This window comes from Podarcis tiliguerta (assembly GCF_965153285.1).
Source record: "Podarcis tiliguerta genome assembly, chromosome: 6".
In the NCBI taxonomy this organism is placed as follows: domain Eukaryota; kingdom Metazoa; phylum Chordata; class Lepidosauria; order Squamata; family Lacertidae; genus Podarcis; species Podarcis tiliguerta.
The window spans coordinates 94,554,403-94,581,325 of NC_139539.1; the positions used below are offsets into that span (position 1 = coordinate 94,554,403).

At 47.1% G+C, this 26,923-nt stretch overlaps 1 protein-coding gene across 2 annotated transcripts; it reads right to left on the reverse strand.

Moving 5' to 3' along the window:
- Nucleotides 1-343: 343 nt before the first annotated feature.
- OLFML2B (olfactomedin like 2B) lies at nucleotides 344-26,451 on the reverse strand. Of its 2 annotated transcripts, none has more exons than XM_083443938.1 (8): nucleotides 25,619-26,451; nucleotides 17,184-17,447; nucleotides 12,029-12,136; nucleotides 10,032-10,208; nucleotides 8,771-8,987; nucleotides 6,287-6,907; nucleotides 3,566-3,742; nucleotides 344-1,982 (listed from the first exon to the last, which is right to left on the reverse strand). In XM_083443938.1, the coding sequence occupies exons 1-8, from the start codon at nucleotides 25,769-25,771 to the stop codon at nucleotides 1,381-1,383; spliced, it is 2,319 nt and encodes a 772-aa protein (XP_083300064.1). In that variant the 5' UTR covers nucleotides 25,772-26,451; the 3' UTR covers nucleotides 344-1,380. The 2 variants fall into 2 exon arrangements, with proteins under 2 accessions (XP_083300064.1, XP_083300065.1); XM_083443939.1 differs by having other exon boundaries at nucleotides 6,287-6,904; nucleotides 25,619-26,003.
- Between the last annotated feature and the right edge of the window lie 472 nt (nucleotides 26,452-26,923).

Below are 26,923 nucleotides of genomic sequence, written 5' to 3' on the forward strand. Positions count from 1 at the left end.
AGCCAGGCCAGGAGAGTAGAGCGTGCCAGACGTGGAGGGAGCAGAAGCAGCACAGCTGACCCAACCCCCTCCCCATCCCAGGTGCTCATCCTTGGCTCCTTGCTGGAGCTCACCTGCCAGCAGGGAAGGCCCTGGCAGCCCTGGCTCCCACCGGGTCCTGGTGAAAGGAAACACTGGCCAGCCTGCAATGCCAACGCAAGTGTTGAGGGTAAGCTGATATATATAGCAAAGAAGATCTCACAGTTTACAGACATGTCAGCCTAATTGGTAGAATGCCAGAATTATTAGAAACTGAGCAGAAAATGGTTTGCTGAAAAATCAACATGGCTTCTGAAAAGATAAGTCTTGCTTCAGCAATTTATTTTATTTATTAGTTCTTAAAATGTCAACACACACATACATACATACAAAGAAGGGATCCAGAAGGCAGTATACATCTGGAGTTTCAAAAAGCTTTTGACAAAGTCCCGCCCTATAAGCTACCCTGGGATAAGGGGATAGTTGTCTAACAGATCTAGCAGCTGAATAAAGCCTGTTTGGAAGGAGTTCTACCCAGTATAAGGGGCAAACAATGAAGGGATGGCCTGCACGCATCTCCTTCCAGGTTTTCTCCAACACAGGAGTCAAATTGTTTTCTTGCAAGTCTGCTCTGTACAGGTTAGCTCAGGGGGGAGTTCTGCTATGTTCAATGGGGCTCATTTCCTAGCAAGTATGTTTAGGAATTCAGCCTGAATTGTCCCATACAGACTCCTCTGGGTAAAGCAGGGGAAGAACCTGTGGCCCTCCATATCTTGTTGAACTCCCAGCTCCCATCAGCCCCACCGCAGATGGCAAGTGGCCAGGGATGAGGGGAGTTAGAATCTAGCAACATCTTTCCCGGCCCAGGGTTCAAAAGACAGCAATTGGGCAGGAGCGAGAAGAGTTACAGGGTCTATGGCCCAGAGTATACAGTGCGACTAGACAAATACAATGACAGAAGGAAATGTGGGCAGGACTCGGGTTTTACTGAGTTTTTAACATTGACGTTTTATTATAAAAAATGGGGGCGGGGGCCCTGTTCTCATCCAAAGTGTGAGTCTTCTGTTAGAAAAGGATCCCTTTGCCTTATTCTTCTTTATTTGAGAGTCTGCACTTAGCAGGTGCTAATGAACAATATTTTCCATTGTTTCATAGGAGGCAGCACATTCAGTATAAAAACAAAAGCAGGGTTATGTCCAAAATAAAAGGGTTGGCTTAGGATGTGGACTGATCTACAATCCACTCTTTTTTTTAAAAAAAAAGTTTTTTTCAAAAAACCTTATTTACTCTGATTTGTACAATAAAAAAATATTTATTAAAAAAAAGGTGCTAGTGGCCTTTAAACATGATCTCACTGTGTCCTCAGTAAGCAAAGATGACTTTGTACGTGACCTGGTGGCCATTGTCCCAAGCATAGAGGAGCCGGTCCCTGGGGTTGTAGTCTATCTGAGTGGTGTAAGAGTACTCGTTCTCAAAGAGCAGGCGGGGGATGATCTGGGTGTTGGTGTGCGTGTCAAATGCATAAGAGATGTTAGCATTCTTCTTGTTGTAGCTGTCAATGGCGTAGAGGACACCGCAGATGACAAAGGAGTTGCCATAGAAGTTTTTGCGCAGGCCTGTCCGCCAGGTGGTCTCCTTGCGAGTGCTCAGATCATTGGCGTTAAGTTTGCTGAGGACAATCACCTCCTGGCTAAAGCCTTCGTAATTAATGGCTGGGTAGATGATCCACAGGCCATTCTCATCCACTGCAAAATCCACATCAGAGTGGCCACGCCACCGCCAAGGCGTCTCCTCGTCATAGGCCACATCTTCCAACATGGCCCAGGCAGCCACATAACGCTGCTTCAAGTCGTACTTGATGAGGTTGCGAGTAAAGGCCCGGTTATAGTAGAGAGAGCCATTAAAGACCGCATGGCCTGTCCCCATCCAACTGTAGGGCAGCTTGTATGAGTTACTCCATCGACCTAGGGGGCAGAGATCACAGAAACAGAGAACTGTAGGGTTGGAAGGGAAAGGGTCATCTAGTTGAATCCCCCACAATGCAGGAATCTCAACTAAAGCATCCCTGACAGATGGCCACCCAACCTCTGCTTAAAAACCTCCAAGGAAGGAGAGTCCACCACCTCCCAAGGGAGATCATCCCACTGCCTAACAGCTCTTACCACCCTTGATTTTAATTTCATTGGTTCACCTGTTTCCTATGAAGGCTCAAAAAGGAGTCCAGGAAACTGCTTTATACCCAATCAGGCTATTGATCCATGTAGTGTGGTACCGGCCGGTCAGTGTAAGACAGTGGTGGGGAACCTCAGGCCTGCAGTGGGAATTAAACTGCTTCTCAATGTGGCTCTTGGGACTCCCCCAGGCAACACCACCTCAGCCACATCCCCACATCAAGTCAGGCAAAGCTGGTGACCTGCCACTGGCACCTCCCTCTACTCTAACTAGGCCTGAAACTAATTTATCTTCCTCTGTGAATATTGATGTTGAATATTCAGTAGTTTTTCTCTGAATATTCTAATATTTGACATATTGAGATACCTCAGCCAGTGCCGTAGCGTGAATGGGCCGTGGCCCCAGGCACAATTTTTTGAAGGGGGTGCAACCAGGCACCCCACAACAGGCTCCTTCATTGGAGCCTGGCTCCAGCGCACGAACGAGCTGCAGGGACAGGCAGCTTCCTCGCACCCAACCCCACCAGCTGCAACTCCATGCCCAGGTCAAGCCTGACCGAGGGGTGGAGAGGGGGGAGTGGGCAGCAATGTGTGCAAGCCCAGCCACAGCACCGTCTCTTGGTCAGGCTTGACCCGGGGCAAAGAGAGGCGCCTGGCTGCGCCAGCTCTGTCCAAGGGGATGGAGGGGCTGCGGTGCATGGGCTCTGGGTGCGCCTTGCAAGGCCAGCTGCAGGAGGCTCCCTCCATGCACTGCACCCCTTGGGGGTGCACCCCCCCCCAGCCTGAGATTACGCGGCTGATCTAAGTTATTTGATTTCATTATTTGACAAGTAGTAGTGTTTTAGCCAGTATTAAGAATATCTTACAGATGTTATGTAATGGCATTTAATATTTGACAGTGAACAACTTATGAGATTTCATATTTGACCCTGCAAAAATAAAATAAAAATCAGGTTATGCCAATACATCTAAAGTGTTCAAAATCTGAGCTAAAGGTCCATGTTCAAAATTTCAAATTTGGAAGATTTCAAGTATTTGTTTCAGCTGTAGTGTCCAGTGGTTTTAACGGATGAAGGAGCGTTTTTTCTGAGCATAAGTGGGAACAACCTGTGCTGGATAGAATATTTTGGGTCCCCTTGATTTTCTGATCTGCAGTTCACTAGCTTCAAAGACTTCGTGCTTCTCTGCCCATACTAGCCTCAAACTGCTGGATCAACGCTACCCATCTCCATCCCAGCAGACTCCTTAATGACCCTACTCTGGGGCGATTCAACATTGTGCCTTGGCTATGCTCTGATTCCATCCAGGATCCACCACTAGCACTCAGCCTCTCCCTTTCTCTCTCAGGCACTCTTATCGCACAGCACAAGGCAGACCTTGCTTGAAGCTGTCCAGGTTCCGAAACTCGACCAGGGTGTTGCCATAGTAATAGTTGGTGACATAGATTCGCTCGTCCTTGGCCAGGGGGTCCTTCATCCAAGCCCCTTCATTCCGCCCATACGTGTTCTGGGTCATGGGCCCAGAGACAGTAGACAAGGTGTCCTTGCACTGGCCTGTTAATAAATCACAGCAGCAAATAACGACAATCACAACAACACCTTGCACTGCGTATGTACCACATCTGAAGCGTTCATAATGTTTCAAATACGGCAATTATCTCAGCAACCTTTGCCTCAACCTTACAAGTGGGCAGGTGAGGGTGAGCATAGCTTGCTCCCCGCTTGCCACTCTCCCCCCCCCCACACACAATCGCCTTTCCCTTTAACATGGCACACACAAGGATGGGAATTGGCCAGTGAATTAAAGTGATTAACAGCTGAAAGACAGAGCTAGCAGCAACAAAGCAAGCTATCCATCTACTTATTACATACCTTATTATCCAGTTATTAATACCTTATTGATCAGTTATTGGGGGCTCTGTGTTACAGTGGGTCTGGCCCTACCTATGGGACAAAATCTAGAGAGTAGCACCGGGAAGGAGCTTTTCTGCTCCCTGGTGGGCATGCTATGGGGTACTGCAGGGCAGCAGCTTATCTGCTATTTTATACAGGCAGCTCCCATTTAGTGTGCATTCAAGGCATGTGTGGCCGCTGACACATGCGCCTTTTCTGGCCCCGGAACAGGGGTGGGCTTATATGTGCCCCACTGATGTGTGTGATGATGTGGAGCGCAACCCCCATGCAAATGGGGAGCTGCCTGTATTTCTTTGAAGCTGCAGAGAGCAGGCAAGTAGGGGTTTGGGGGCCAGGTGCCCTCAGTACGCTGACATTCAGCTCTATTTCTCTATAACACCTGAATTCAGACTGAGCCTGAATCCTGGCAAGATGGAGGCATTGGGGGTGAGTAGTCCCTATGGCAGAGAAATTGGTCAATTGCCTGCTGTGAAGGTAGTTACACGAGCAGGTTCACAATCTGGGGTCTCTTCTGGATCCAGGCTTGTCACTAGAGGCCTAGGTAGCCTCTGTGGCTAGGAGTGCCTTTTACCAACTGCAACTGATATGAAAGCTCTGATTGTCCCTGGGCTGGGAGGGCCCGGCCACAGCAGCCCATGCTGTATATAAATGTTGTGGAATACATGGATGAATAAATCAATAATATTAATAAACATGGCAGGGTTGGCACAGAGGATGTGCCATATACAAAAAAAATTCTGGACAGGCTCATAGCTTGCCAGTAACCAATGCAGCCCACAAAACTCAAGAACTTAACATTGTCTGTAAAGCAGATAACAGACCCTGGTCCAGGGCCTTTAAAACAGCAAAGCAAGACACCAGATAATTCTCCTGGTCAAATTCTAGGAGTCCCCTGCAGATCAATGACAAAGGAATCAACAGGAAATACTTGCATGCATTCTATAATTTTGCAATTTCTGTTCCTTATTCTGCTTCTGGTCAATTCACAGAATTTAGTTTTCCTCATAGAACGTAGTGTTTGGTGCGCTCTCTCTCTCACTCACATATGCACGTGTGCACACAGAGAAAGAGAAAGAGAGAGAAGGGGGAATCCATTAATCTGCAGAAAAGCAATGCCACTTTAGCTTCAGATTCAAGTGATTTGCTTGCTTTCCTAACAAAATTTGCTGTATTTCACTTCAGTTGCACAAGCTCCTTTTGGAAAACAAAAAGAAACCTGGCCTGCTATTGCCCTACATCAGTTTGTTTTACCAACAATCTCCTGCCACCCATCTCTGTGTCTTTATAAGTGCAGCCTTTCTGCTGTCACAGGCATGAGAGAGCTGCTTCTCTGGCACCTGATTCCATGTGGCTGAGCAGTGGGTGTGAGTGTTGTGCTTTTCTGCTTTTCTGTGCCTGAAGTCTGTAGTTCTAATAAGCATCAGGCACAGGCAATTTAGACGACCATTGCAAAACTCTTAAGAAACTTCAGAAGCTGCCTTACATCTGGTCAGACTATTTGTCTATCTAGACTAGCCTTGGCTACCTTGGCTGGCAGAAGGGCATCATCTTTCCCAGCATCCACAACCTGATCCAATGGGAGATTCTAGGGATATGCTCAGCCACTGAGCTACAGTGCTATATTGCCTCGCCTAATACTAGTTCTTTTATTTCCACTTAGAGTCCAATTGTTTTATTCAATGTTACTCCAGGCTAGGCAGACAAGCCTGGTGTTTCCATACACATCTTTCTGGTGCATCAGTATCTGTGGAAAGAGATACTGCTTCCCTTGAAAACATCTCCCCAAACCTAATCTCCACCTAAAGGGCACCATCAGAGGCTTAATCAGATCAACCCCACTCCAGTTCTCTTCAACTGTCACCTTCAGTATTCCATAGCTTAACTGTTGTCAACATCTGGTAGGTCCTGAAAACTCACAGGTCCTTTTTAGACCATTTTTGTTCGTCTTCTAAATTTACAAAAGAAAATGCTTCTGCATTCTTAGGGAATCCCCTAAATATGTGGAGCTTGCTTACCTAATGTTGAGGTGGCTCCATTTCTCTTCCAAACTTGACCAGCCAAGTTTTGTTTTGGAGGGAACAATATTACAGTCTGTCAAATGCATCACGGGTGAGAAACAGAGCTCCACCAACACCCTGGTCACAAGTCTGGATTAAAGCAATATCAATGTGGACACAAACTTACCAATGCTGTTTCGGATATCTTCCTCGTCCAGGCCCTGTGTGGGTGTGGCGGTGAGGCTGGGCCTGGCAGCGGCTGCAGGGGGCACCGCTTTGGTTGTGGCAGCTGAAGTCGGCTGGGCTGTTGCCTGTGTGTGGAAATTTGTTGTGGCTGCGTTGGCCATGGGGGGCTTTGTGTCAAAAGCATTCCGGGTTGCCACAACCGTGGAAGCCTGTGTGGCAGTTTGAGCTGCTGTTTTTGTTGCCCATGTGGCGCCTTCATCCACCAAGCCAGTCACTGAGGAGACTCCAGTGGCTGCTGTGGGCTCCAAAGTCATTGCAAAATGGCTGCTGGCTGTAGGGAGATCCGATGAGGTAGACGCTGGTGTTGGCTCAACAGAGGGAGGCATGATGGCAGAGGACAGGGGTAGTTTGGCTGTTGCAGCACTGGTTGCAGATGCTTCTTTTCCAGCAGATGTGATGCTTGCAGCATGCTGCTTGATGAGCCTGATGCTTTGGTGAATAAGAGGCTTTTCCACAGACAGCTGCTTCCTCATGGGAATATTTGGCAGGTAGCTGTGTTGCAATAGCTGGTCTTCAATCAGCATATCAATTGGGCTCTCACCACTGAAATGCTCATCGTCTGCTGGAGACACAGAACAAGAAGTGGGGTTTACCCTTCCCTCCTGAACACGGTGTGAATGGAAATGGTTTAAAATGATTGTACCTTTCTGGCCTGCTTGCCTCCTGCCTGCAATACTACACACTACAGCCACTGGCTTAATGCTACATCTAAGCCACGGATTTCGGTTTGCTTTGTGACCAAAAAACCCACCACCCACAGACAGGATAGTTTGTTCCTGACTTACAGACTGTGGTTTGTAGAGAGAGAAACAAACCGCAAACATTGATTTGGACATGCCAGTAAGTCAGGGGTCCTGGTTTGTTTGGGAATGGTTGTAGCTCAATAGCAGAGCAACTGCTTCGCATGCAGAAGGCCCCAGGTTGGCACCTCCAGGTACGGCTGGAAAAGATTTCATCTCTGAAACCCTGGAGAGCCTCTGCCAGTCAGTGTAGAGTGGACAATACTAAACTAAATAAACTACTGGGCTGACTCAGTATAAAACAGGTCCAAATGTTCCTCTGTGCACGAGGAGGAGGAGACAAACAGCTCAGAAAGGCACAATCATGATTAACTTCTAACTACGGTTTACCATGCTGGGGGGAACTGGGTCAGTACCAGGAACACACGGTGAACTCTGGCCTCACTGGGTATCCTTAGAGGAACAACAGGAGGCAATTCCCTTGTTTCTCTCAGCAGGCCCACCGGGCGTACAAGCCAAAACATTCTCTTACAATTGCCTCATCTTTAAAACATCTTAAATGTTAACCTCAAAAGAAAGAAATGTGCAACTCAGTTCTTAGGAGCTTAAAAGCTGAGAATCAGGTTCCATGTTAATATTAAATGTCCAAAATGCCTCTGCTGATTCTGACCCCAGTCCAATGGACTGCACACTGTAAAAGAAAATGGAATCAGAAGATCAGCAGTTTGAGCAACCGAACCAGAATGCAGGTTCCCTGTTCCTCCTCCTGAACAGCTGACTGGCAAGATTCCCCCTTTGTTTCCTGGGCCCATGAAGCGCTAGCTGGTGAAGCAGGACATACATAGAACTTTCTTACACGCACAACCTCCCATCCAGCTACTGATAGGAACGTAGAAGCCTACATCCCCGTTGCTGTTTTTTGAAATATTATCAAAATAATTACAATATAAATTGGCTTTGGGAGGAATTTCAGAGGCCATCTAGTCCATCCACCTCTCCTGCTTGGAGACAGGAACATCTACTTGTGGCAGAGGACAGGTGCCCTACAGAAAGTCACTTGCAGAGCAAAAGATCCCCAGGTGCCCTCGACTGCAAGCGAGAAAGGGAAGGCCAACAAGCCCCCCCTCACCTGCTCAATGAGTAATGAGCCACAGGAGATCAAACGCCTCGCTGATTCCTAAACCCTATATCCTGTTTCTGATCAAATTTCACTCAATCATAAAAATAAAAGCTGTCCTGAAAACACGTACACACCACATATAACGTTCTCTGTGCCACAGCAATAGAAAGGAAATTCCACGTGCCACGTGGGGAGGGAGTCGTCGTGAAATTCTCCTTCCTGGCCTTAAAGGGCCACAGCTGAGGCCTTTCCACATACCTTCAGTTTGGAGTAACTGCTTCTGTTTCCAAGATTCACGTTTTCCAACCATTTTGAATTTCCCATTGTTTCAGGCTCACATCCCCATTTCTCTGCTCCCATTTCCCCATTAGCCCTTTTAAAAAAACCATCCAATCAAGAGACTAAAATTTCACCTGCTATCCCCCCCCCCATATACTATTCAAAGCACTGTAAACAGAATTAAAGTGACGGCAAGTGTCACAAGCTCCCTGCCAGCATTTCCCTGAGATCCAGAATTCTGAAAGTGCCCTTCTACAACCTTCCCAGTCCTGAAACGACAACTCACGTTCATCGAGGTCTTTTTCTGTCTCAGGATCTTTGGCCTTATAGTAAGTGACGCCTCGGATGATGGTGGGCTGGGCTGGAGTCCGGCTCCTCACATGGAGTTTTCTTGGCAAACTTGACTTTGCCTTTGGAGCTGGGGGCGCATAGCGCAAAGACTCTGCAGAACTGATTTGCTGAGAAGCCATTTCATCATGCAGGAAAACCTCTTCGTATTTTTCCTTTTGAGAAACAAAGCAACATATTAAAGTGTGGCCAGAGGACAAAGAGGGAGTGTTTGTCAGTAATTATCCATCTGACCAAGCAGGTGGAGTTCTGTCTTGGAGGGGCTGCATCCTCTGTTAAAGGAACAGGTTTGCAGTCCAGAGATGTTGTTAATTTGGGACATAATTCTGGATGCTAAAATGGCATCAGTGTCACAAAGCACTTTCCACCAGCTTAGACTGATGTGCTAACCATGATCACCTCCTGGACAAAGGTAGCCTGGACAGTGGTCATTCATGCCCTAGTAACCCCCAGGGACTGCAATGTGCTGTATATGGGACTGCTTTCGAATACTTCTCAGAAACTCTACACGATGCTGAACTCTCCTACAATGAAGATCACAGCTGGCATGAGCTATGGGGAAGAGCATCTTCTCAGTTACCCTAGGTTTCCCACCTCAGTCAATCAATCCTGTCAACAGACTTCAAAATGAAACGTATCTATCCATTAATGTAAAAGATAGAAGTTTATCAAACATCTCCATCAGATAGGAAAATATGGCTACATTCATTTGGATAAGGTTTTTAAAACACTGAAATGTGAAAGAGATAGCGCCCACATGTAGTAATATAAATGCTCCTGTGTATTTTTGGGCAGTTGAAAGAGCCAGTGTTTAACCAATAACCTTCACCATTTGAGATCAGGGATGTTGCTGGAGCACAAGTCCCGTCTTCCCTGACCACTGGCCATGCTGGTCAGAGATTATGAGTGTTGTCAATCCAACAACATCTGGAGGATCACAGCTGCCCCACCCTAACCTATCATAACCACAAAACAAGAAACACAGAGTAAATGAACTGCTACTCTTTCGTGGAAGCAGGCAGTCTTTTAGTCAATATTTTAAAGACTACTTGAGTCACGAAAAGTGATTGTTGTCCCTGCTTTAAACTTAAATCTGGTAGCAGGCAGAATCCTGGCCTCACTGATTTTGGGGAGGGGTGGGGAATGGAAATGCAAAATTCCTGGCCCTCAAGGAGGAGCTTGCAGAAATCTGAAATCACCTCAGTGAGAGTGTAGGCGGCGGCAGCATCCCTCTGCAGTGAGCTCTGGATGTCAGCAAGGTTGTTAGAGATGCTGTCAGAAGAATTTGTCTTGCCTTTAAGATCCATCTCCTGCCAAATTTTGTCTGCATTTGGTCTCTTCTCTTTGTGTTCCTTGGTGAGATTGCTAGACAATTCCTAGAACGAGCACAGGGAAATAAAGAACGTAATTAACAAAGAGAGCAGAGTTCTACACATTAGCCTACAGTTTGTGGGATTAAAAAGTGCTAGAGGACCAATGACTGCTGCCAGGAGCTTCCTCCCCCCCCCACCCCGCCCCCATTCCAGCCCTGCCTTCCTTGGCCAATTTCCCTGAAAGCCAGACCAGTCAACAGCCAGAGGAAGAAGAGAACACAAAACATTGCACTCACATACATACCCTCCAGGAAGGGCCTTAACCCCACCCACCAGCCTTTTAAATACAATTAAATGCATTGAATATGTGTGAGTGCTTCTCAGAATCTTTGGGATGGAGCAGGACAGAAACCAACAGAAATAGTTAGTGCCTTATGCTTGAACAATGACTCCTGTAGATCAATAGCAAAATATACTTTGTAGGCTCCACGGCTCCCAGGCCAGGCTATGCCCCACAGAGGACGCCCATGACAAGCAGCTGCGGAGCAGGTGGGGGAGGCAGGAACCCACAGCTATTACAGGAACAAGGGAGTCTTTCTAGGTTAATAAGTGGTAACCGAACTCCCAGAGAGACAGCTGGAAATAATGGGCCTCCCCACTCTTCTGCCACCCGCCCCCAGCCAGGCCCACATCGACGGCGGCTACCCCTTGTTTCCAAGAGGGCACATGGAAAAGATTTCAAGGATTCTTTGCTTCACTGGTGTGTTTACAATTAACTTGAATTGTCCCCATGATGCAGTTGGTGCAAGTTGGTGCCACCACACACAACCTAGCATTTCCCAGATGAAAACAGAAGCTCTCCTGCATGTTGTTAGCACCCACGTTATCAAACCAAGGATAACGGAGGCCTGAGCCTCAAAACGTTGTTGAGCTTTCCTAGGGCAATTGCCTGATAGCTGCTCTGCTGCTGCCAAGCCTGGGCCAGAGGCTGATCCAGAGCTGCCCATGCGGGGAAGAGGTGCCTCCTAACAACTCTCAGCACTCTTAACAAACTGCAGTCCCCAATATCCTTTAAAGAGTTAAAGTGGAATAATGGCACCTTTTCTACAGACAGAGGGCATATATTTATGCAACTGGTTGCAGATAAGTAGGATTGCCACCATTTCTCCCGGCTCAAGCTCCTTTGCCTCTAAAGCAGGGCCGGCATAACCATAGGTGCTAGGGGCGCAGGGCACCCGGGTGCCCAGCTCTCAGGGGTGCCAGGCTGAGAGTCTGGGGCCAAGATTTGGAGTCCAGGGATTGAAGAGCCAGGCCGGCCGACAGCCACTGCCGAGCGGAGCAGAGCTGGTCGGAGCTTTTTGCTGCGAGCGCTGAGGCAGCCGGCCTCCTGCATGCCTGGGATTGGCAGGCCGTCAAGAGGCCCACCCAGTGCACGCATGCTGCTCCCACAAGGGGCGTAGTTGCATGGGAGAAAGTTGCAGGCCCCCCAAAAGCTCAACAACTCTGAGCTGCCCCCTAAAAAAGCTCAACAACTTTGGCCTCCCGCCCCCCCAAAATTGGGGGCGCTGGGCAGTTTTGTGCACCCCAGCGCTGCATATGCTAAAGACGGCCCTGCTCTAAAGTGTTCCATAGACAAGTTAGACAGGCAAAATTTATATTGGCATGCAGTGATGGGCTTGTCTTATTTCTGGATGTCAAGCAAGAGGGCTAGAGGAAAGGGATGGAAATGCTGGGTGCCTACAAAATCTCATTTCACAACAGACTGTTCCCAAAATTGTTGTGGGACTCAGTATTGTGGATCAAGCTGCCCACAGTAGAATATTGATCTGCAACTTAGCAGCTTCTTGGGGCTGTCATAATGTTGTCTAGGGCAGCCATCTTACCTCTTCCAGTTTCTCCACTCGGCCAACCAGCTTCGTTGTGACAGAGTGCAGCTTGAGCAAATCTAAGCCATAGAAAGCGCCTTCTAGTAGATCGATGACAGCTGCCAGCTGAAAACACATAATCATGGAACAGTTATGTCACTGTCTCCCCTCATATTTGCTTGCCTGAAAGTAACACAATTTGTGTGCTCCTTGGATGAACCCTTTGAACAGCTCAGCCGTGAAGCTCAATAGGCAAGTTAACTAGCTCTCAGCCAAGCCTCCCCTACAGACCTGTTATGAAGACTGTTTTGTACACTGAAAGACACAAGAGAAAGAATATCACATTTATTTCATAGTCCTCAACAGCATTACTTGATGGGTGTGTGTGTGTTGCGCTATAGGGTCTCGGTTGGGAAAGGACCAAAGTTTATTGGTTCTGAAATGGAAATATTAATGGCCCTACATAGTGGTATCCCGAGAATATATGCAAAAAGGTTTTTTTCATAATTATCATGCCCATATATAGTGTCACCAGTGTACTTGGCATTTTTCAGAGCTTCATAAGCAAAAAAGACAAGGTTCAGGTCATAAGAAGCTTACATTCTAAATTAAATGGAAAACAGCCACGGTCAGGAGCCCTTTTAGAGGCCTGGTAGCTCATTCTGAGAGCGGGAAAGACAGCAAGTTCACTACTTTAGCTTCACCCTCAAAACATGATCAGACCCAGAACTTGGGTTTCTCTGTCACATGACTGGCTGTATCAAATGCTTAGTAAATCAAAAGGAAGTCACTGAGAAAGAAAATGTTCATTTGTGGTCTTTGAAACGCACACCCAAGAGCCACTCTTCATTTGGCAGCAACAACAGCAGAACAATAGTCTCCACTTATATCTTGCTGAAAGAAATACAAATTGTAATTACATAAATAACTCTGTAATTTTTAAAACTAAAAGATATATACCCTTGCTACTTTACGTTTCTGATCTACCCTTTTATGTGGCTGATGTTATTTGATTGTGTTTATCAAATCAATTCATAGCTTTTTCAAACTATCCAGAGGCCTGTGTTGAAATAATGCTTCCCAGGAATTTAAATTCTTATAATTGCTCAATCTGCCCTCGTTTAATATCATTCATTACACCAGGGTGTTTTGTTTTTCATTCTTCCCCAATATCTTAGTTTTATACTTGTTTGTTTCTAGGTCCAATTTATTTCCTTCTCATTAATTTTCTCTACTACTTTTCTACTACTTTACTAACTGCGTGATCTATAATTATGCTAAATCAGTAAAGCAGAAAGTGTGCACTCTTGATGGAAACCTTTACACATTTTGATACCAAATTTTGTTCAGGAGAATTTACTCCATTTACAGCTGCCTGGCTTCTGTTTTCTCCTGTCCTCATGGTCTGTTCCTACCTTCTGCAATGTAGTAATATTTTATTCCAGACAAGGCCAGGGGTAGTTTCGCCCCAAAATTAACACTACAGTTAAGTGTTCTTTGAAATTTCTCACTTTCTCTCTATCGGTATCCAGATTGCCACCATCGGTACTTTTATTCCTCTTCCACATGTGTGCAACTATAAGAAATTCACTGTTCTGATGGAAAATATTAAATTGGAACTGACCCTGTAATAGCAGTTGTTGTTTTTCAAAAAACGAAACTATGGTAAGTGGTATCTTTTAATCTAAGCCCAATCCAAAAGGAAGAAGTTGTTAAACAAATGTGAGATGATGAATTGCTTCAAATTATGCTTGGCACAAGAAGGTTCTGGATGCCCTAGTTCTGAGCATTCCCAGCTTGCGTTCTAGAGCCAAGCATGTTTGCATAACCCTCTTCAGGGAACTTTATGAATTAGCCGTATGGAACATGACACTGTTCCTGGATGACAAGGAATCTGGCAGCAGTTCCCTAGAAACTTCACAGAAGGGGGCCATGAGCGGTGGAGGCAGTCTTGAGACACAGCACTGTAGCAGAGGATGATGCTCTCAGGCACAATACCCGTCTCACAGCTGCCAATAGGTTAACATGAATCTGAACATGTGAAGCTGCCTTATGGAGTCAAGCCACTGGTCCATCTGTCCCAGAATACTCTACTCAGGCTGGTAGTAACAGTTCCAAAAACTTAGGGAAAGTTATTTTCCAAAACTGTGGCCAGAGATAGCTTTAACTGGATATTTCAGGGACTGAACTTGAGACCCTCTGCTCCCAAAACGTATGATCTGACACTCGGCCAGCTAGAATTTGTTAGCTAACTTCTGAATTCCCTTCCAGAAGATTGCTTGCCCTTTTTTAAAGACGGACTGAACACATTCATGGAGAGAATTCATGGCTATTTGGAATGAGAGCTGAATTGGGCCTTTGTGCTCAAAGGCAGTGCCATAAACCATGTGCTGAGGGCCAAGAGGGGAAGGCCATCCCTCTCTGCGTCCCGATTCTGAACTTCCAGAGGCGTCTGGGTGGCCACTGCTGCAAACCGAAGGCTGGGTCTGATGGGCTTGGGTCTGCTCTAGCAAGCGAACTTTTATGTGCCACCAAGATACAGAGGGTAAAAGCAAGCTCATCCTCGAGTATTTCATGTCACAAAGACTTCCCACCAGCTGCCTGAATTGGGATGCCGCCAAGCAAAGCCTGGTCCAAACTGTGGCAGCTTCCAAGCCTTTGCAATATTCCTCATTAGGCTGAGGTCATCCATCCATGTGCAAGGCCAGCTACATGCCACCTTGCTGCTTGGAGAACAAAGGAGGTGTTGCTGGTCAGACAGTCAGGCGGATTACAGTTCATTTGAACTTGCCCAGGCAGGAGATAGCTGGAGGCTCAAGTTTCATGTCTTTCAGGGTTGTGAGAACAAACCTAAAACAACCGTCTCCAGTTACATTTTGGGCTGCCAAAAAAAAGCCTTGTAAAGCAGAAAATAAGGAAAGACAACAATTACCAGAACAAGCGCATGAAGCTGGCGGCTTCCTGGTATGTGCCTTTTTCCACACAAGGACAACCCCAAATGAGTGTGGGAAGCCACTCGGAGGACAGCGCATGCAGCCCCCAAGGGAATGGAAGGCAGACTGCGGGAATGAAAGCAGGAAACCAAGTGGAACCCTTGTGGCCAGAGGCTCTCTCTATGTCTCCAAGCACCAGATGTGTACGGTAACACACACACACACACAATCCCCATGGGCTTGTCGCGGCCATCATGCTGCCCTTGCAAGTTTTCCAAAGACATCTGGTTGGCTCCCATTGCAAAGAGGACTGCTGGTCTGACCAGACCCATCTTTAGCAGGCAGCACTCTCAGAATTATAACTGTTGGGATATGCACACACAAAATGAAGACTAATTTGAAAGCAAGAGCTTTGGAATGCCAGAAATTGGCAAAACTAAAGCCAGAATTGTGTTCTGGGTTTTTGCAAAATTAGGTTTTATTTCCAGCTGGGAAGGGCAGTGCATACTGAGAATGAGTCTGATTTTTCAGGAACATTCTTCTCTTCCTTCACCCCCTGCAGCTCATCACAGATCTGCCACAGCTACCACATACTGCCACGTACACAACGCCCCTCAGCAGGATCACTTTCCACAAAGAATAAGTGTAAAAGGAGTAGCACTCCCTATGCGTTGCTACAGGGAAATCATGAATATCATTAGTTGTGTTTTGCTGAAACTTTTCCCAGCTGGCAAAGCAGAAATGTTCATAAAGCAAAACGGACATTCAGAAAAAACTAAGCAAGACAGTTATTCATTGACACGACTCATAATTTGTAAAGCGCTTTCTGAGTATTCAAAGTGTTCCACACTTTGAAATCTGTCACATTTATGTTACCCATAACTGTTACCCAATTACAAGTGTGTGGATCATAGAATCATAAAGTTGGAAGGGACCCAAGGGTCATCTAGTCCAACCCCCTGCAATGCAGGAATCCCAGCCAAAGCATCCCTGACAGATGGCCATCCAGCCTCTGGTTAGAAACCTCCAAGGAAGGAGAGTCCACCACCTCCCGAGGGAGTCTGTTCCACTGCCAAACAGCTCTTACTGTCAGAAATTTTTTTCTGAATATTTAGTTGGAATCTCCTTTCTTGTAACTTGAAGTCACTGATTCGAGTCCTACCATCCAGAGCAGGAGAAAACAAGCTTGCTCCATCTCCCATGTGACAGCCCTTTAGATATTAATAGGTGGCTATCATATTTCCTCTCAGTCTCCTTTTCCAGGCTAAACACCCCCAGCTCCCTCAATTGTTCCTCATCAGGGCTTAGTTTCCAGACCCTTGATAATCTTGTTCTCCCTTCCCTGCACACATTCCAGCTTGTCAATATCCTTCTTAAACTGTGGTTCCCAAAACTGGGCACAGTTCCTGAAAGGTGCAATGGAGCAGTGCAACATTAAATATATATATTAGCTCCTAAGGAATTCAGTGAGAGGGAGGAATCATAACTAGCTGTCTATGGAAGAAAACTGTTCTTCAACCATGACCTGCCCTCCTTAGTATTCCAAGTGTGGTCTGACCAAGGCAGAATCGAGTGGTACTATTACCCTCCTTGATCTGGACACTAGACTTCTGTGGATGCAGGCTAGTATAGCATTCGGGTTTTTTGCTGCTGCATCACGCTGGTGGCTCAGGTTAAGCTTCTTCAGATACCAAGTGGGCATGCACACGAAAACTTATACTCAGAACATACTTAGTTGGTCTCTAAGGTGCTACTGGACCATTTTTTTATTTATTTCGACTGCGTCAGACCAACACAGCCAACTACCTGAATCTAGGAGCAAAGAGGCAAGTTGCTGGCCAGAAGTCTTCAGAGGAAGGAGCCGCTTTCAGGCAGGGCTGGGAAACCCGTGCTCCTTCCGATGTTGTTGGCCTGCAGCTCCCATCATCCCTGACCCCTGGCCACGTGCTGATGGGAAGTGGAGTCCAACAATATCCAGACCACCATTGGCTTCTCAGCCCTGTTTGTTAAGAACATGCCAAATGCTTTGAGGAGCTGCTGTTTTGCACACTAGCACTTTATGGTTGTCTGTCTGCTCCCCTGCCCTTCAAACCTGGTACACCTGTAGGTATCATGTTCGTTTTCAAGTCAGGAGTCTACAGATTTATCTCCTCAAAAACAATATCAATAGGCTGCCTATTGCTTCGGAATGAGAAATCACAGTTGCAGAGTGTGTGTGTGTGTGTGTGTGTGTGAAATACCTTGAAGTCCTTGCTGTCTGCTTCTTGCAGTTTCTTCAGCCTGAAGTCTCCCTCGCAGGGGTTCAGGGCGGACGGTGGGGCTACACACGAACATTTGCATTCCGGTCCAGAAGTGATCGTTTCCACCGTGTAAAAATCCTCTGGTTTGGCAGCTCCTTCGTTAATCCTCTGGCAAGCGCCTCTGCCCAAGGGCCTCACCACACACTTGCACTGGCAGTCTCTGCCTTCCGACACGGCCTTCACCTTGTCGTAGTCTCCTAACAACTAATAAAGGGAAAGGAGGAAAAAGAACAAGCTGGTCAGTTTGTTCTGAAAGTAGAATTTCCCTCCCCTTCTCTCCCTCCACCCTCCTTGCTTTAGGTTTGTTCTTGTGGAGTGTTTGGGAGAGGCTCAGACATTCTGAAACCTTGAAGAAATAGGTCGCTGGTTTAAAATATTGCTGACTCTCGCCATTTTCTGCTCCTTGATTATCTGGGAAAGTAATTTTCTTCCACCACCCAAAACCCCCCAAACCAGTCAACTTCCCCCGATGAACTTTGCTCTCTCTCGCTCTCTTGGGTTTTGGGAAATTAAAAGGCTGTAGTTCTCAAACCATGCATTCCAGGATGAGCTCATTTAAATTTAACAGGCACAGTCCCTCCAGACATTCTCTTCCTTGAGCCTTACTGAAGTGAGAAGGAGTTATGCAAGAACTGTTCTCTTTGCACCTCTCATTTATTTCAGGTTGGCTTGTGCAGGAGAATGGTCCCAGCGGGAACTGGATATGCTCCAGAAGGAAGGCAGCCAAAGAAAGGAAACCCTCGTGGTCTGCTTGAAATGAAGTCAGAGTCAATCCCTCAGCAAGACCACCTTCTCTTGGGGGACGATTCTGAAGAGCAGCACCTCCCCCCCCCCCCCGAGTTCTGGAGCCAAAGCAAATGTCCAACAACTGCAGATGCAACCCAGAGAATTTCCTTTAGGGATCAGACACAAAACTGATGAATAAAAATAGCCGGAGCACATTTCTTGCTGTGCAAGTATGTGCTGAGACTTCCCAGGGGTGGAGAACTTCATTCAGAAGAACCGTCTGGAGAGACGCATCTGAGGGCTACTCCACACACTACTCAGCAGCAAACCCAAGTCTGCCGCTGAAGGTGCGTTTCTTAAAAAGGACAACTAAGACAAAAGGGAGTGACAAAACAATAAATACATCCTTAAATCTAATCAATCACCAAAATTGGGCATATCTGATTTGACAAAGATGGTAAAGCTTCTCCTGGTGAGGCATGAGGTGTGTGTTGGCCATATTCACACTTTACTTTTACATTTTTGGTGTGCACCCCCCAAAAAACAATGTTTGGAGATTTTCAGTGATGAGACACCCTGACTGCTTTGCATTCAGACGGTACAGGCTCAGTTCAGGCATCATGCTAAAGAATGATTTGAGCTTCCAAACATAATAGAGGCCAACCACGGGTCAGACCTGCTTTATTCTCCATCTCCTCTGCCCCGCAGTGGAGCGCCCTCCGAAGGCAGAGCAGCGGTTGTAACTATGGTTTGTCAGGTCAGACATGACACTAAACCAGGGAGGGGGGTAGTCAATGTGGTTCCCTCCCCTGACGTTGCTGGACTACAACTCCTGTCAGCGCTGACCCCTGGGTGTGCTGGGTGAGGCTGATGGGAGCTGCAGTCCAGTACATTTGGAGATCACATGATGGCCACCCCTGCGCTCAGCCGTACTCAGGCTTCCTTAAGAATGATTCGGCATGACATCTGAAGCCGAGCACCAGCCAGATTGCTGGTCAGCAGTGATGGGTGAAAAAGGTTGTGCCACTGAGCAAGAAAAATGCAATCTGTGCAGCTGATAGAAGTAGTACGCCTCATGCAACACGTTGGCGACTAATATACACACAATAATTACCAAAATGATTATACATTCTCTATCGATCTTCTGAGAAAAATACAAAACCTTATTCAAAGCCACAGAGACTTGCGAACTACCCAACCTAAGATGAACTTATACTATCTGATTTCAATGGATTTTTCAAGTGCTAAACTCAGTCTTTTGTTTTCTTTATCTTTTTAGGTAAGTTCATGAAGATACCAACAAAAGGTAAGTTTGATGTTGTTCACAATACCGACAGATGCTACAGAAGCTGTAAAGGTAAAGATAAAGGGACCCCTGACCATTAGGTCCAGTCATGACTGACTCTGGGGTTGCAGCGCTCATCTCGCTTTATTGGCCGAGGGAGCCGGCGTACAGCTTCCGGGTCATGTGGCCAGCATGACTAAGCCGCTTCTGGCTAACCAGAGCAGCGCACGGAAACGCCGTTTACCTTCCCGCCGGAGTGGTACCTATTTATCTACTTGCACTTTGACGTGCTTTGGAACTGCTAGGTTGGCAGGAGCTGGGACCGAACAACGGGAGCTCACTCCGTCGCGGGGATTCGAACCGCCGACCTTCTGATCGGCAAGTCCTAGGCTCTGTGGTTTAACCCACAGCACCACCCGCGTCCCGTAGTGAAGCTGTAGATGGATATTAATAAGGTTGTAGACAGGGTGCCAGCGTTTTGCACCTGTTTTGCCCTGGCAGCCCAAGTAATCAAGAGGCTGCTGTTCACCCCTGATGGGGCCCTTTTACTGGGGCTTGCAGGTAGCCCACTCCCAAGGTAGTTTTCCGGGCTTCTTCAGATATCTAATCTCAAAGCCTTGATACGTATATTGATATTCACTAATAATAATTCAAACCAAATCTTATTAGAAATAACTTAATGCACTTCTAAGTATTTAATTAAATAAAAAATACATATCCCTTATACGTGAAATCAGTACCTTTCTGAGTTTGCCTCTATCTCACTAGCAGCAGGGCATGACTCCTGCATGTGAAAGTTACGCTGTGCTGTAACACAAAGCAGGCTAAGATTCCCCATCTATCAAGACGATTTGTGTGTTTCAAAATTAGTAATTAGGCCACCATCATTTCAAAACAATCCTTTTTTAAAACAATCCATAACTAAATTTAGCCTCTTTATAGTTGGTCAGTTTCTTCCTTTTTTCCACTGTGCTTGACATAGAATGTAACCTTCTTTGCTCCTTTAACAATGGAAGCTGATCCAATCAAATGGGCCCAATTTGCTTGCTTTGTTATCCAGCTATACTATTCTGGCAATGTGTTCATTTTGTATTAAATTTGGCTGGGCTTGCATTTGGCACATCTCTGCTGCAAATAAAGCAATCTTTTTTGTAAAAAGGAAACTATAGCAACACCCATGACCTGAGTTCATTCAACCACAGAGTAAATTAATTTAGAAGCAGACTTTAATCTAAGTAAAAATAATTGTTTCTGTTTCTAATAAAGAGCCAAAAGCACAGTCAGTCGAGCCATAAAGAGCTCCTGTTCATACCAATTTATGGCTCATTTTTACAACTGTTGAAACCTATGGCAGCAGCTGTCACTTTTGGCTGACTTTAGCCACAGGTGAAAACCAACACAAAGCTGATTGAAAGGGCCGCTGTTGCCACAGGCTCACATAGCCATAGGAATAAACATACAACTACTCTTGCAGCACAATCCTGGAAATATCTGCTCAGGAGAAAGTCCTACTGGGACTTACTTTTGAGTACATAGGAAAGGGCTGTATGGCAACAACCCTAAACCTACCCATCTTGCTATGGGTCCTTCCAGATGCTAAGGGTTCATTCTGACCCAGTTTTTCTGTGTCTTCAATTTTATTAGGTATTCCACTACTTCCCATCCACACCAGTGCACAGTCCTTGGTGGAATGTTTCTGTGCTCTCTTTTCTGGTGCCTCCCCCCTCAGTTCCTACCTTCCTGCCCTCTACTACTTTTCCCCATTGAGGGCACGTGGGCAGATATTTCCTTTCCTATGCATGTGCACCTTAAAAAATTCGCAGGAGCTGCACTAGCTCCATACTTAGTTCCTGATTATCATGGATGCCTGCGCTTTGGGGAGGGGCAACATCCATCTCCACACAAGCCTGTTAACTCAAGATGCTAAAATCTTTACAGCAATCTATACTGCAAGGCTCAACGCATTTATTTCAGTGGCGTAGCGTGGGTTGTCAGCACCCGGGGCAAGTAATTTGCGCCCCCTAACCCGTGGATTTGCGCCCCCTAACCCTATCCCCCAGATGTTACGCCCGGTGCGGCTGGCCCCCCCTGCACCCCCCACGCTACGCCACTGATTTATTTCTTCCTACATCACCATGGACCAAGCTGTATTCATACCCCAGAGACACATCTGTGACCCAATTTGCCAGCTACTCAATGTTATCCATCATAGCAAAAGCAAAAAGTTACCCCTATGATATTCTCATGAGGAAGCTGGTAAAATGTGGGTTGAAAAAGGTAACTGTTAGGTGGATTTGTAGCTGGTTGACTGACTGAACCCAAAGAGTACTCATTAACGGTTCCTCATCATCCTGGAAAAAAGTGACAAGGTTCTGTCCTGGGCCCCTTGTTGTTCAACGTCTTTATAAATGACTTGGATGAAGAATTGAGGGGATGATCATCAAATTTGTAAATGACACCAAACTGGGAGGGGTAGATAATGCTGCAGAAGACAGAATCAGAAATGAAAATGACCTTAACAGATTGGAGCACTGGGCGCAAGCGAACAAAATGTATTTCAACAGGGACAAATGTAAGCTTCTGCACTTAGGCAGGAAGAACCAGATGCACAAATATAGGATGGGGAACGCCTGGTTTACTAGCAGTACATGTGAAAAGGATCTAGGGGTCTTGGTGGACCATAAGATTAACACGAGTCAACAGTGTGATGCAACAGCAAAAAAGGCAAATACTATTCTAGGTGGCACCAAGAGAGGTCTAGTGTCCAGATCAAGGGAAGTAATACTACCACTCTATTCTGCCTTGGTCAGACCACACCTGGAATACCGTGTCCAATTCTGGGCACCACAATTTAAGAAGGCTGCTGACAAGCTGGACCATGTGCAGAGGAGGGTGACCAAGATGATCAAGGGTCTGGAAATTAAGCCTTACAAGGAACGGTTGAAGGGGCTGGGTATGTTTAGCCTGGAAAAGAGGAGACTGAGAGGAAATACGATAGCCATCTGGAAATATCCTAAGGGCTGTCACATGGAAGAGGGAACAAGCTTGTTTTCTCCTGCTCAGGAGGGTAGGTCTCGAACCAATGGAGATTCCAATTAAACATTCAGAAAAAACTTTCTAACAGTAAGAGATGTTGGGCAGTGGAACAGACTCCCACGAGAGGTGGTGGACTCTCCTTCCTTGGAGGTTTCTAACCAGAGGTTGGGTGGCCATCTGTCATGGATGCTGTCGCCGAAATTCCTGCATTGCAGGGGGTTGGACTAGATGACCCTCGGGGTCCCATCCAATTCTATGATTCCATGAATCCAAGTAAGAAATAATGTATATAGGCATTCCTTCGCCTGACCATCATTCAAAATCAGAAAGGTCTATCAGCTCTAAAGAAAGCAAACTTCACACCAGTATTCCTACAGTTATGACAATGTCTTGAAGACCCATGTTTATCATGGTCAGGCTGCATCACTGCAGTAAAGATGGCTATCCTGCCGAAATTTTTGTTTCTCTTTCAAGGGCTGCCAATTATGATTACACCCGAACAATTTAAAAATTGGCAGTGCTCAATAAACAAATTTATTCACAAAAGGGAGGGAAAGCGTGACTAGGCTCCAGAATTATATATGGAAGTGTCAAAAATGGTGGTCTCGGAATCCCACATCTCCAAACTCATTACAATGCCTTCTAATTAAAGTATTTGATGTCACTAATCCATGGGCAAAAAGGTAAACCACAGGTATGGATATAGAAATTTCAGGTCCTGTATATAGAGCATATCCTTTTCTGCCCTCCGCACTCATGCTTTCCTCTGAACCACAGTAAATGTGTGGAAAGCAAAGTTTAAAAAACTGGCTCCCCCAATATCTCCCCTTATCCCTCTTCGCTTTCATCCAGGGCAATGTTTAGATTGGAATGGTTTGGAACAGGTGGGTCTTTATAAATTAAAAGATTTCTATGCAAACAGTAACACACCCCCCCCCCCCCCACAAAAAGAACAATTCATAGCTGCCATACCAAACCTTAAATGGTCATGGTACCACTTCAACCAGCTGTTAAGATTCCTGTTAAACCCAGACATTTCCACTCAAGCAAACAGGAAACTAACAGCAGTAGAGCATTAACCTCTCTCCACTCTCTAAGGGCACAGCGTCCTCAATTTATAAAGCTCGAATAATACTAGAATATGGCAATCTATTGTTCATGAAAATGCCATGGAAAATGGGCATAGATGTGCAAATACCAAATGAAAAAGGGATGGCTTTGTGGTCTGGGAGACCACTGGAATCAATTTCTGCCAAAATAAGGGAATCCTCATTAAAACGTCTGCATAGGTGGCATTCTACACCGCTGAGGCTATCCTGAATATGTAAGGAAGTTAATGCCAATAGTTGGGGGAGATGTATTTCCATATATGGTGGTGATACGACATCATCAAACCCTTCTGGAATGCTGTCTTCAAAGAAAAAAAGCTTGATACAGAACCAAACAATGGAAATGTCCCCTGCACTAGCACTGCTTGGGCTTAGGATCCTGTCTGCTCACGAGTATCCTAAAGATGACCTCTTAAACTTTCTATGTACTGCTGCCCATATGGAGATAGCCAGCTGTTGGAAAACCAGTGTTGGGCTGAACATTGGTTCTTGGTATAACAGAGTATGGTCAATAGCACTGGCTGAGAAACTAACATGCCAGGTGACAGCGGCAAAGGGCAAACACAATCCATATTCCTTTTATAACATATGGCAAGTGTTTATTGAATACAAAGGAATCCACCCAGCACTCGTGGGAAAATGTGACGTGATCTCTTAAAGTAATCAAATGAAACTTTAACACATGGGCAAGTCTGTAATTTTATCAGGACAAGTTATTTGTTTTTTACTGTTGTAACAATTATTTTCTCAAAAATTATCTTCTGTACCTTGAAAATAAATAAAAACAGTATTAAAAAATACACAATGTCATTAAAACAACCTGAATGAAAATGCACAAAAAAACCAATTTAAAAGCAAAGATGATGATGATGGCAATGCTAACAACTACCTGTTAACAACCCACCTGCCAAAAAAGATAAAATAAAAGAGGAAATAATTGCTAACGAACTTTTATACCATCTGTGACTGCAGATGTATAGTAGGCTATTTTCAGCTTTACAGATTTTCCACAGTAAGAGAAAACTGCATCAAATGTAAAAAAAGACAAGGCGGGGAAGAACTGGAATTTTGATGACAACAACATTGGGTGGGTGGGTGTGGAAGCAGTCTAGGAAGCAAGTTGAAGCAGATGAGATCCACATCAGACTGTGCTTCTGTTCAAAGACGTTAGTACAGATGAAAATTAAGGAAGTTCACAGCCCATAGGGTGTAACACTGCAGTGCTCAACATGGCGCACACATGTGCAGAGATCCCATCAAGGGATGAAGTGGAAAGATACCTTTGAAGAGAGTTTCTCTAACACAACCTGTTTATGTTAAGGCTATGAATCACAGCACCATCTTAAGCACGCTCTCTTTGGAATAAGTCCCATAGAAGCAAATTCCACGGAGTTCAAAGTAAAGATGTTTTTGATTGAGCTGCAGACCCAAAAGCTTCAGCTCAACTGAGTCACAGTTCAGCCTTCAAAAATATGAAGCATATTTATTTCTCAAAGGTACAGGCACCCAAATGAAAAATCCACATACATCCTTCTTTGGAAAAACAATGGCTCTAATCTGAACTGGTTTGCAGGCTAAACGAACTTGCAGCAAGTCTGCAGGATGCTAAATAATGATTTCCATGCCCTTGGAACCAGCACCTGAATACTGCACACATTTATTTCATTTTTAAATTTATCTCTATCCAGCTCTCAATACAGCACAACACACATTGATTTGGAAGCAAACCTCAGGCATTCGGTGGAACTTGCCTCAAAGAGACCTGCTTTTCAAAGAAAACATGAAGCTTCCTGAAGTTCTAAGCAAATCCGCGCCTGGGAACCGGGAAGCCTCCCTCCCCCGGGCAGTGCCTGCAGCTGGCACCCGCTCGGGAGCCCCTCGCCCAGCCCCGGGATCCCTTCCGAGCGCGCTCGCCTCCTCGTTCCTGCACCTTCTTCCTGCCCAGCCAATCCCGGCTCCGTCGAGCGCACTCCGGTCTCCTTCAGGAGCGGGAAGCAGACGGCCTCCAGCAGACCCAGCAGCCGCGTCCAGAGCCGGGAAGGGGGCGAGGGGCGGCGCATGGGCGTCTGCACGGCCCCCGGGCTGCCCGGACTGGCAGCCGCGCAGCAGTGCGCCCAAGCCGAGCGCCTCCTGCCCCGGAGCTGCACCCGGCGACGGGCAGCGGGGTTCCCGGGCTGCCCCGGTGCGCTTCAGCCCGGCGGTTGCCTCCCTCCTCGTACCTGCGAGAGGATGTTCTCCTGGTTGTCCGCCTCGTCGTGCAGCGGGGCGGCGGCGGGGGTGGCGGCCGCGGGGCTGGCGGCGGAGGAGCCCCAGCAGGCGGCCAGCAGCGCCGCCGCCGAGCAGCAGCAGAGCAGCGCCACGGGCCGAGCCATGGAGGGCGCAGCGGCTAGCGGGCGTCGGGGGGCGACGGGCCGGGCATGGGCGGCGGCGGCGGGGGTCTCGCTGCGAGCCGAGCTGCACCGGCCGCGCCGGGGATGGCGGCTGCGGGGAAAAGCGCGCCTGACTGCGGCTCCGCTGCCCGTCGGGGGCGAGGCGGGGCGGGGCGGGCCGGAGGAGGAGCCTCCTCTTCGGCTATTGTGTCTTCCGACCCCCCGCCCGGCCGAGCTGCGGAGCCGGCCAGGAATGAGGCGCCCCAAACCCGCCAGAAGCCCCGACGTCTGGCGCCAGAAGCCCGAAGGTCTGGGGCCGAAAGGCAGGGGCCGAGCCCGCTCAGGCCAGTCTCGAGGGGCTCCGCGCGCGCGCGCGTCCAGCCAAGTCGAAGCTCCCCCCGAAGCGGGTCCGAAACGGGAGAGCCGCGCTTCTCGTCCGATGGGACTCCGAGGCGCGAAGCCTGACTAAGCTCGCCTTGAAACCTCTTTGCAGGCCCACAAGCCCAAGGCGGGCCGGGGGTCGCCTCGCACGGAGGAAGCAGGAGGCGGGGGCCGAAGGACTTGGCCGGGCCAGGACACCTCCGGGGCGCCCCGCTCCGGCCCCTTCCCCGCCCCTTCGGGCTGGGCAGCCGGAGCCACGGAGCCTCCAGCCGGACGGGCGCCGCCAAGAAGCAAGCCGGGCCGAAACTGGGCTGCCCCGGCCAAAGACCCAGCTTGGCCCCCGCCCCGATGTCCTGCGCGTACACACACGAACAAACAAACACCTCAACCCATTTATTTGTAAAGGGCATAAAAAGTATATTATTTGAATCCCAAGGAATCCCCAGCTTCCCTTCCACTAAAAGCAAATCGTTTGACAATGGTCGAACTTCCACGTACAGCAAGTGTCCGAGGTCAGGTTTTGAACTGGTTTTATTTGGTCACAGGATCATTAAAAGGCTGCGTTTCCATAAGATCAGCCAAGACCCTCTGGCTTCCTTCTAAAACGTTTTCCCCTCCTCTCTTGGAGGCTTTTGGCTCCCCATCCCTCTTCTTGGTTCTGTGCAAACCCTTTCAAGAAGTATCGACGTGTAAATTTACTCCTAAGCTTCAAGAAGATTCCTTTACTTTAGTTTGATTACTCATTTTAAGAAATGATAGTTTTGTAGTCATTTT

What these genes read in the sequence shown, in the direction of transcription:
- OLFML2B (XM_083443938.1), bottom strand. Translation starts at nt 25,771, where the DNA reads ATGGCTCGGCCCGTGGCGCTGCTCTGCTGCTGCTCGGCGGCGGCGCTG. An exon ending in AGAAAAAGACCTCGATGAAC is followed by an intron (nt 6,908 to 8,770) that starts GTGAGTTGTCGT and finishes CTGTGTCTCCAG; the next exon opens with CAGACGATGAGCATTTCAGT. An exon ending in CCTGGACAGCTTCAAGCAAG is followed by an intron (nt 1,983 to 3,565) that starts GTCTGCCTTGTG and finishes TCTGCCCCCTAG; the next exon opens with GTCGATGGAGTAACTCATAC.